Source organism: Apiospora aurea, assembly GCF_038362705.1.
Source record: "Apiospora aurea strain CBS 24483 chromosome Unknown utg000002l_segment0_segment0, whole genome shotgun sequence".
NCBI classification, from domain to species: domain Eukaryota; kingdom Fungi; phylum Ascomycota; class Sordariomycetes; order Amphisphaeriales; family Apiosporaceae; genus Apiospora; species Apiospora aurea.
Genome location: NW_027117389.1, coordinates 1,340,236 through 1,352,072, shown reverse-complemented (window position 1 = coordinate 1,352,072; position 11,837 = coordinate 1,340,236). Strand labels below are relative to the sequence as shown.

The following is an 11,837-nucleotide window of genomic DNA, read 5'->3' as shown; positions in this document are numbered from 1 at the left end:
TTCACTGTCATCCAGAACCGAGTACCCATCCTTGGAGATGATGCCAGATCCCATGTCGCACCGCCCATCCACATCGTCGAGGGTCCGGGCCGTGCCTCCCAGGTTGGAGCCTGGCTCCTCCCCGAAGCGCCACTCGGCCCCCCCAGTCCGTCATCTTGGCCGAAAAGGTCGCGCCCAGGCCATTGGGGCTGAACCGCTTCTTGTCGTAGGTCAGATGAAGGGACGGCGTGATGATGCTGAGCTCGGTCTCGCTGTCTCGGACCCGAAACTCAGGCTTGGGGAACTTGCGGTTGATGGCGAAGGTGGAGGCGCAGTCTTCGAAGACGCCATCCTCGGCCCACTCGTATCGGAGCACCTTGTCGTCGATGATGGTGAAGCGGTACTGGGGACCCCTTACCATCGATTCCTCGTTGGCTAGAGGTTCGCACGGAAACTTATATTGGTCCATTTTCCCAAGATAAACCGTCTTTCATAAGGAACAAGACGTGTTTGATGTGAAGAAGACGGGAAGATGCAAGACGGGCTGGAAGTACGTAGATATGGCATGGTACCTGGCCGGGCAGCTAGTCTATAGCTTGTACCAAGTGTCTCGCCAAAAGCGGGGTTGGCGCCCTGCTGGATAATGTAAGCCGGCTCACGGTACAGCGCGCCACCCCTATAACGCGCCAGGGTAAAAAATAAAACAATAATAATAATATAATATAGAAATAATTTAATTAAAAAACAATAATAAATTCTAATAATACCAAATTAATTATATAATACCCCGATAATATTTTCGGTATTACTTTTTAAATTAAATTTAATTATAATAGCGTTTTACGTTAATAATAAAAGAGTTACTATTAAACTATTTTAACCTTTTTTATTACCCCCTTTTATATACGATATATATTAATTATTCGAGTATGTTTTTAATTAAGATCGGGGAAAACTCTTTTCCTTTTTTACTTTTTTTACATTAGCCTTTAAAAGGGCTTTTTAATATTAAAGCTTACTGATTTAACTTATTAAATTATCGAGTCTCTTTTTAAGCTTTTTAAATAAATAACGCTAAATAGTACGATTAAACATAATAATATTATTAATAAAAATAATATTAAGCTTTTTAATTTAACGTAAACTTATAAATATATTAATAACCCTTATAGTAAATTAAGCGTTAAAATCGATTAAAAAAGGCTTCGAAAATCTTATTTAAGCTTACTAGTTTAAATCTCTTTTAAATTTATTATTTAAAAGCTTATTAATATTACGGGAAAAAATACTAATAACTTTTTAATTACTTAAAATATTACTCTTAATAAAAGCTATTTTTCGAGTCGAGTTTCAACATTAAAAAAAGTTTTTTTACTTATATTTATATTATTTACCCTTAAATATTATAAAGTTACTATTCGGCGAAACCTTTCTTTTAATATATAAAAAAGCTAAAGTTTAAAGGTTAAAATAAGTAAAAAGTATATTATCACGGGCGGTAGTTAAGTATTAAAATAAACAGGGCGATATCGGTTTCATTACTATAGTTTTTTAAGTAATAATAATTATATAACGAAAACTTAACTTAAGGAATTACGAAAATAAAGGATTAAAAACAGAGGTTTTTAAAAAAACGTTTTTTAAGCGTTTATATATAGCGTTAAATTAATTAGCCTATTAAAGGCCGAAGGTTTATTTTAATATTTAAATCTATAATAATATCCTTTTTTTAAAGCGAAGTACTATTAACGCGAAATAACGGGGTAAAATTTAAACGGTTTAAACGATTTAAACGATTTAAACGGTTTAAGCGGTATAATATTTAATTAATTTAAATAATTAATTTCCGGCGTAGTTTTTAATTAAGTAATACCTTTTTTAGGTTTAAATTTAAATAGGTTTAAGTTTATTTAAATAACGACGGTAATAATTCGTTATAGTTTCGGCGTAGTTTTTTAAGTACGTAATAAATTTTTTAATTAATTTATTATATCTCGTTTATTTAACGGTATACTTTAAACGAGGACGGCCGCCGCGGCCTCGGCGGTTTTAACGGGAGTTTAGAATTTTTTCGATATTTTATTTTTCGATACCCTGTATTTTTATAAAGAAGAGAAAGTTTTATTATTATTTAAGTAAAAAGTTTTCGGCGATAAGTTTTAATAAATTTACGTATAATACGGGGTAAATCCTTTTCGAAATAAGTAGTTTTAAACGGTAAGCGTATAAATTAACGACTTTTTTAATTTTAAAAAATCCTAGGTTTTTTAATTTAGTCTTTTTTATAAGCGAAGTATTCGTATATTACGGGTATTTAATTATATTTTTTATTCGGCTAAAACTCAGCGGGCGGGTTTACGTTTTCGGTTCGCGTATCTTTTTTATCGGTTTTAAATTAAGCGGATTTCGATTTAAAAATATTTATATATTTTTTATATTTAATGAATAAAATCTTTAAGGTTTCTAATAATAACTTTATTATTTAATATAATAAGTTTAAAATCGAAACGTAAATAAAATCCGTAATTCGCGAAAAAAAGCGTCGTACTTATATTTTTATTAATTATATTATTAATCGCGAACTCGGTTAACGGTAATTATTTTGTTTAATTATTTTATAAATATAATATTTAATTTCGTAAGTATTATTTTAAAAATACGTTAATAATTTCCGTTTATTTATCGGTTTTAAAATAATACGTAATAAATAAGCGGGACTTTATTTTTAAACGGCGGATTAAATATTTTTAAAAACCAGAAACGAATTAAAGTCCTCGGTTTAATATAATCGTTTTCGGGAGTTCGTAAAGCTTTTATACGTATTTCGTATAAAAACGGGCGATTTTTAAAATTAATGATTACTTTTATAATATATAAAATATTTTATTTTAATTAAACGATTAATTACGATTAAAATAATATCGTAATTTTCATTTTTTAATAAATAAATAATAAAGTTTATTAATAAGTTTTATTAAGTTTTTTAAAAGAACGAAAAAAGGTTTTATTACTTTTCAACGGGGCTTACGAAAACTAATAATTGTTTTCTAAATATAATAGTTTTTAATTTAGGTTTTAATACACGTTAATATATTAAATTAATAATAATCTCGAAACAACGCTTCGTAAATATATAAACGCTTTATATATTTAATTACGGGAAAAACGTAATATAATTTTAAAAGTTCCGTATATAATTTAAATAAATTAAAAATTCATAAATTTCTTCGGTAAAAAAGTATTAACCTTTTATTTCGTACTTAATTAAAAGAATTCGGGGGTAGCGGGTTTTTTCAATTTTTAAAGCGTTAAAACGGATAAAGGTTTTTATTTTTTAATAGCTTCTATTAAATAGGGGCTATAGTAAAATTAAAATAGTCGGAACCGGTATTTCTTTTTTTCGGGGTAATTTAAAATCGGTAAAATTAATTAGGTCGGTATCAGTAATAAATAAGGTTGCTTAAAATTTAATTTAAAATCGAGTAATTAAGGATAAACTTAAAAAAGTTAAAAGGTCGGTAAAACGAACGTATTTTACGGGTAAATTAACTGTTATTTAAAGTTAAAAAGGTTTTATTTTAAATCGGGAAGGTTTTCGAAATTAACGCGCTTTAAAACTATTTAATTGTAATATTTTAAACGTTTATCCCCCTTTTTTAATAAGTTTTTTAACTTTTTAATTAAAGTATTAAGTTTAACTTTTTATTTTTTTTAAAACAGTACGTAATTTTAAAATTAAACCTTAATAAAAATTTAAACTATTAAGCTTATTTTTAATTTAATAGCTTCGTTATTATAAAGTACTTTGAGTTTTTATAATCCGTAATTACTTTAATCGAAAAACCGGCGCCTTTTAATTTAAAACGTTATTTTTCGAAATAATAAATAATAACTAATAGTTTTCTATTATAAATTTCGTAATTATACTTTATTATAAAATACTTTTTCGAATAAAACATTATCGGCCGTAATATTCCTTCGTCCTTATATTACAATAATATTTTAATTAATATAAAATCGAACGTATTAACTTTTAAAATAACTTTTTTATTTTAATCGAACAGTATTAATACCGGTATCTCGATAAACGTTTTTTTCAATCTTTAAAAAACGTTTTCGTAGTTATTAATTTATTAAAAAGGTACGCTTTTCCTCGTTAAGTTTATTATTAATATAATGATTTTAAAGAAATCGCGTATAAATCTTCGGTAAAAATTCCTAAATTTAATAAAAGCTTATATATTAATTAAATAAATTAGCGTAGCCTAATTTTTAATTGTTTTAATCTTTTCGGGATTTATTCGAATCCTTTTAACGCCTATAATTATCCTTAAAAATATCGTTTTTTAAATTACGAATTCGTATTTTTTAGTTTTACGAACAGCCTTAATTCTTTTAAAGCTTATAAAACTTTGCGAATATATTTAATATATTTCTTTACGTTTTATTATAAATTAAAATATTATTTAAATAACGTGGTTTACCACTACGCGACGTATATCACTTAGCGACGTACCCTTTTCACTTCTCGACCTTTTTATATAAATTAATTTAATTATAACGTTTAAGATTAATTAAAATTACTCGCTATTCGATTCCTCGCTTAATTTTATATTCCTTTTATATATTTACTTATTATAGCCTGTTTCGTTATAAATATTACAGCGTTTTTTATTGGTCGCTTTTCGTTTCAACGAACCTTATTTTTATTTTTATCGGGTATTAAACGCTTCCCTTTTATCTTCTCGTTCTATAGTTACTAAAATTCCTTAATAATAAAAGAATTTTTAAACTAAATTCGCGATTTTTTAACTCTCCGGCGCTTAAAACGTATTAAATTAGCCTCTTTTAATATATATATATTTTATTACGTATAAAGGTTATTTTATAGGCTATTTTAATTATATTCTTTACTATTTAGTTTACCGTATTTAAAATCGGCGTCGAAAAGCTTCCTTAATAAGTAAATACCCTCTTTTTAATATAAATAAAATATTTAGTTATTTATTAAGGGTTAAACAATATTTAAGGGTCATAAATACTAGCCGTCCCTAGACGGGATAGGTTAAATATAAACGTTCCGAGACGTATATTTAATTTATTAATTACCTCGTTAAGGTTATAAAGTACTAAATTAAATACGTTAAATATAGATTTAATATTAACTTCCGTAAAGATAATAAAATACGCGGCTTTAAAAGCAATAAAAAACTCGAGTTTAATAATATAGTTTATAAAAACCTTAGTAAGTAACTCGATTCTTTTTAAATAAATACGCCTTAAAAGCGAATAAAGTATTATATTAAAAAGTTAAAGTAAATGTGATAAATAAGGAGGTATATTAATAATAATAATATCGTTATTTTAGTAATATACCTCGAATTCGGTCGAAATATAGCTTTTATAGCCGTCGAGAATTAAGACGTGGTAGCGACTTTTCGTTTATAATTTAATATATTTATCGAAATACTTAATTTAATTTAAGCTTATTTCGTTATTAATTTAATTATTAAAAGTTAGCTTAATTATTTAATCGTTTAATAAATCGGTTTCGCGGGATTAATTTACGAAGTAATATTAGTTTTAAACGATTAAGAACGGCGGAATATATTAGCCTTACGGATTAATATATTTAATCGTTATTACTTATTCCCGATTATTAAGTTAAACCGATTTCGACTTTTACACCGCTCGGCGTATATTACGGTAAATATTAACCCGATTATACCTATTATAAAGCTAGTCTTATTACAATTTTAGATATTTTTATCGATAATCCCGTATTTCGTTTTTATATTTACGATTAATATAAACTAAGGAAAAATAATTTTAAAATCGTCGTAAAAAGTTTTTTAATAATCGTATTAATAATTTATTTTAATTTTGAAGTCCGGGTTATAATCGATAAAGCGTTTAATTTAATCCTTATTAACATAATCGCCGTTACGTAACGCGATAAAGAGATTAGTTATATTTTTTATATTAACGAAATCGGGAGATATCTTTTAAATAATTAAATTAATTATATATTTATAAAATATTTCTTTTTTAATTAAATTTATTTTACGTCTTTTCGATCGGATTTCGCGTTTTAAAGTTCGGCCGTAGATTCGATAACGTAAAGTTAATTCGGGTATATTATAAGCTTTTACTATTACTTTTTAGCTTATTTAATTCGATCCGTTTCGTGTCGCTTAAATTATTAAAACTATCCGATTTTTTTAGAATTAATTAGGTATTATAATTATAGAAATATTATAGGTTAAAGTTTAATTATATTAGAATTAAATTAAAGTGTGTCGCTTAATAATATATATTACGTAATAATAAACCACGTTATTAATAAAATTATATAAATAAAGAATAAAATCCCTGAACTTATAATAATTAAAGCGTAAAGCTTAAAACGTTTATATAAAATATCCTTATAAGTAAGGTATTTTTAACGGTAATTAATTAAGCCTTTTTATTTAAAATAAATTTATTAAATATTTACAATATTAGTAAAATAAAGACTTAAAAGTTTCCTTTTACTTTAACGGCCTTTTTTACAACCGTTAATATTAAACTCGGCCTTATAATCTTCGACTATATAAATAAATATAATAATAAAAGGATAAAGAATACTACCCGCCTCGCGGCGGAAAGTTAAAGGGGAAATGTATTCGTTAACGGTATTAACCTTTTAAAAATACTTAGCTAAGCTTAAATAAATAATATTAACAATAGTAAAGTTATTTATAAAAACACTAAGAACTTATTATAAAATATTAACGAAATATATTTAATACCTTAAAATTATATATATTTACGGCTTTATAATTCTTATTATTATTAATATAGCCGAGCTTAAAATACGTTTAATTATAAAATAAAAGAGCGTAAATTATTAAAAACGTAATTAAACTTTAACGGTTCGCCTTTAAAAAGTTTATAATTAACCGCTTAAAACGAAATATATAAATAATAAAGCTTAATCGTTTATAATAATAATCGAGGCACTATTATAATTATTAAATAACTAAGTATAGTAACAAGTAATAGTTATAATCGTAAAAGGGGAATTAATATAGTTTTAAAAAAAAGAGTATAAAAATAAAAGGATATTAAAAGAAAACTATAATATTAATAATTATAAAAATAATAAACGTAGGTTCGAGAGCTTTATTAATTTATTTATATTCTCAGGGTATTTTAAATATAAATACCTTAGCGCCTTACGCCTTTTATTTATCTTTTATTTATACTTTATAATTTCGTTATTTATTATAAATATTCCTTATTATTTAAACCTTAGTTTAAGCCGGTATAAACGGCGTTAATAAAGCCGTCTACGTAATCGAGATACCTACTTAAAAGGGGGGATAATAATAATAAAAATAGAGGGAACGAGGTGTTTATATACCGGTTCCGGCTTTATTTAATCGCTATATGTATATATAAACCTAAGGCCCTTTAGAAATATTATAAAATAAACGTTAACTTTATCCTTTATCACCCCTTACTTACCGTTACTACTTAAATTCGTGCACCTTTTATGAAACATTTAAAGGTAAATATAAAAGCGCGGTAAATATAGTAAATAATATAGTTTTATATTATTTAAAGCGGGTTTACTTTTTACGCTAATTATTATTAAATAATACGATACGACCCGAGGGTTTTTATATTTAATAGCGCCTATTTAAATTAAATCGTTAATTTTTATTTATAGAATACCTTTTTAAAAGAAGAGTTAAAGATTTAATTATTTCGGTTTTTTATATATATTAATTTAACTTAAAATCCCCGGGTCGTAGAAAATATAATGCTTTATAAAGTATAAATTAATTTGCTACTTAACTTAGAGATTTATAAATTAAAGGTTTAACGAGTAAAGTTTAAACGAGGCTAATATCGCTTTAATTATTATAAAGATAAGGATAGAATTAAGGAGTTTATTAAATAAATCGTGTAAAAACGGTTATAATATAAGAAATAAATTATAAAAGAATACTATAAGTATTATTTTTATAACCGTTTAACTTAAGATTTTAAGAGGTAAATAAAAAAGGGTAAAGTAAAATAATATAAAGAGTTAATTATTAATTTAATTATCCCCGAACGTATAAAATTAACCGAGATTATATATTATTAATTTAACGAGGAAAAGATTCGGCGAAGTATTAAAGTTATTAATTTATATACAGTTTTATACGGTAAAAGAAACAATTAAGCGAAAACGAGCTTAACCTATTATTTTTATTAAATAACTTATAATTATAACGTTTATTAACCTTTAAATAAACTTTAAAGTTAAAGATAAACTTAAAACGCATTTATTTGCTTTATTTTTAAAATTTAATTAATGTCTTAATTATATTAATAATAAACGATTAACGCGAGAAAAACGAACCTTTCGATATTATTAACTTATTAAAAAGAACAATTATTTCGACGATTAATATTTAAAGGTTAAAAAGCGTATTAAACGGCTTAGTAAGTTTATTAAATACGAATATAAAAAGTGTAAAAGGGTGAAGTTATATATTATAAATTATTTTAAGAGTTACGTTAAGTTCGTTTATACTATTACGCTTTAAATATTTAAGTAAGTTTAATAGCGGTAGGCTCGAAAAATAAAGTTAAAATAATCTCGCGAATAAAGTAAAGTCTTATCGTTAAATATTAATTAAAAAGATAATTATAAGAGAATTATAACGGGGGTGTAAAGAATTATAATTAATATTTTACTATATGAAGATTAAATATAAACTTTCCTTATTAATTATAAGATTTAATTTTAGTTTTAAAATATTATATTTTAAATTTAAACGCTTTTCCCATGATTCGTTTAATTCTTTTTATTATATATTAATTATTACTTAATTTAAAGTAAAAACCTCTAACGTAGTTTATTATTACGCGACGTATATCACTTAGCGACGCACTTTAATTTAATTTTAATATAATTAAACTTTAACGCGTAATACTTTTATAATTATAATGCTTAATTAATTTTAAAAAGGTCGGATAGTTTTAATAATTTAAGCAATACGAAACGGACCGAATTAAATAGATTAAAGAGTAGTAATAAAAACTTATAATATACCCGAATTAATTTTACGTTATCGAATTTACGGCCGAACTTTAAAACGCGAAATCCGACCGAAACGACGTAAAATAAATCTAATTAAAAAAGAAGTATTTTATAAATATATAATTAATTTAAATATTTAAAGAATGCCTCCCGATTTCGTTAATATAGAAAATATAGTTAATTTTTTTACCGCGTCGCGCGGCGGCGACCGCGTCGATAAATATTAAATTAAGCTCTTTATTAATTATAACCCGGACTTAAAAACTAAAATAAATCGTCGGTATAATTATTAAAAGGCTTTTTATAAAGATTTTAAAGTTATTTCTGTTTAGTTTATATTAATCGCGAATATAAAGGCGAAATACGGGATTATTAATAAAAATATTTAACGTTTCGACGAAACCGACTTTATAATAAATATAATTAAGTTAATATTCGTTATAATACGCGCTAAGCGGCATAAAAAATAAAATCGGTTTAGCTTAATAATCGGGAATAAGTAACGGCGATTAAATATATTAATTCTTAAGGTTAATATATTTTACCGTTTTTAATTATTTAAAGTTAATATTACGTCGTAAACTAGTCCCGCGAAACCGATTTACCGGGTAATTAAATAATTAAGCCGATTTCTAAAAATTAAACTAATAACGAAATAAGCTTAAACTAAATTAAACACTTTAATAAATATATTAAATTATAAATAAAAAATCGTTACCGCTTTTTAATTTTCAACGGCTACGAGAACTATATTTCGATCGAATTCGAAATATACTATTAAAATAACGATATTATTACTATTAATATACCTCCCTATTTATTATACTTACTCCAACCTCTTAATATAATACTTTATTCGCTTTTAAAGCGTACTTATTTAAAAAAATATACTTATTTATTAAAGCTTTTATAAGCTATATTATTAAGCTTAAATTCTTTATTATTTTTAAAGCCGCGCATTTTACTATTTTTACAGAAATTAATATTAAATTTAAATTTAACGTATTTAATTTAATACCTTATAACCTTAACGAAGTAATTAATAAACTAAATATACGTCTCTAAGCGCCTATACTTAACTTATCTTATCTTAGGATAGCTAATACCTATAACTTTTAAACGCTGTTTAACCCCTAATAAATAATTAAGCGCTCTATTTATATTAAAAAAAGTGTGTTTACTTATTAAAAAAAGCTCTCCGACGCCGATTTTAAATATAGTAAACTAAACAACGAAAAATATAACTAAAATAGCTTATAAAATAACCTTTATATATAATAAAATATATATATTAAAAGAAGTTAATTTAACACTTTTTAAACGCCGAAGAGCTAAAAAATCGCGAGTTTAACTTAAAAAAGCCTTTACTATTAAAAAATCTTAGTAACTATAAAACGAAAAAGTAAAAAAGCAGCGTTTAACGCTTAATAAAAATAAAAATAGGGGTTTATCGAAATAAAGGGCGACTAATAAAAAACGTTATAATATTTACGGCGAAATAGGTTATAATACGCGAATATATAAAAAAGATATAAAATTAAATAAAGAATCGAATAGCGAGTAATTTTAATTAATTTTAAGCGTTATAATTAAATTAATTTATATAAAAAGGTCGAGAAGTAAAAAAAATACATCGCTAAGTAATATACGTCGCGTAGTGGTAAACCACGTTATTATAATTAACCGTATTAGTTAATTATTTTAATAAATGCGTACGATATTCTTTTTATTTAACTTATATCTTTAATTTTTTAATAAGTCGTTATATAACTATACCCTCTTTAATAAAGAATCCGTGGGGATACTCGCCGCGTAAGCGGTTTCTTTTTTAAGAAATAGCGACTATTTTCGTCTTAAGGTTATTCGCTTTAATAGCTTATTATTATAGTTTATTAAATACGTATTTCTTTTTTACCGGATATATATTATACGTTTACCCTCTTCGTATTAATACTTATAAACGATATAATAGCCCTATCACAGTTTAATTATTACTTAAGTTAATTTATTTACTTTAACGAATATAATTAAGCGATTTATTATTTTTATTTATTTTTATTCTATTATCGCCTTTTTTCGTTATTCGTTAACTTTTAATATAGTTTAAATTTATTAAAACTTTTAATTTAGTTCGTAATAATATTTATAATTTAATAAAAATTATTTCTCTTATAATAAGCGACTTATTTTCTTATAGCCGTAAGAAAATGAGTAAATTAATATTCTTTATATTAAAATATTAAAGGCTGCTTAATATTAAATATCGAGCTATTACTTAAAGTTAATAAAGAGATTTATATTATTCTCGACTTTATAAGTAGTAAACTAGTTCGTAATAACTTTAATTTTAAATTAAAATAGCGTAACTAGTAATATAGTGCGTTAGCCTGTGCGCTGGTTAATGTGGAGACCCTACACTAGCCTTATCACCTTGTTATTAAAACCGGTCTGCCGTATCGGCCCTAGCTCGATTTTCTCTTTCCTTTCCTCTTCGTTGTAAATTCTATTTATTTCAGGACTTATTTACAGCCCCGCCTTATAAAGACTTAATTACGTAACTATTTGCGACCGCCCTTTTTATTATTTAATAGTACGATATTTTATTTAACTATTCGAATTAATTAATATTATTTTCGTCGCTTTGTAATAAAGAGTAAATATTAATTAATTACCGTTAAATTTTTTAGTACCCGACGATTTATTTTAATATAAACGCGTTATAGCGTATAACGAGAATAACCGCGCTTTTTAAGCGGAGGCTAAACGATATATACGTTTT

General features: G+C 25.0%; 1 protein-coding gene across 1 annotated transcript; it reads right to left on the bottom strand.

The window, feature by feature from the left end:
* Positions 1 to 7: 7 nt before the first annotated feature.
* PG986_002806 (uncharacterized protein) lies at positions 8 to 448 on the bottom strand (the record flags this gene model as incomplete). Its single annotated transcript, XM_066839028.1, has 1 exon — positions 8 to 448. One exon carries the CDS (start codon positions 446 to 448, stop codon positions 8 to 10), a length of 441 nt encoding a protein of 146 aa, XP_066704092.1.
* Between the last annotated feature and the right edge of the window lie 11,389 nt (positions 449 to 11,837).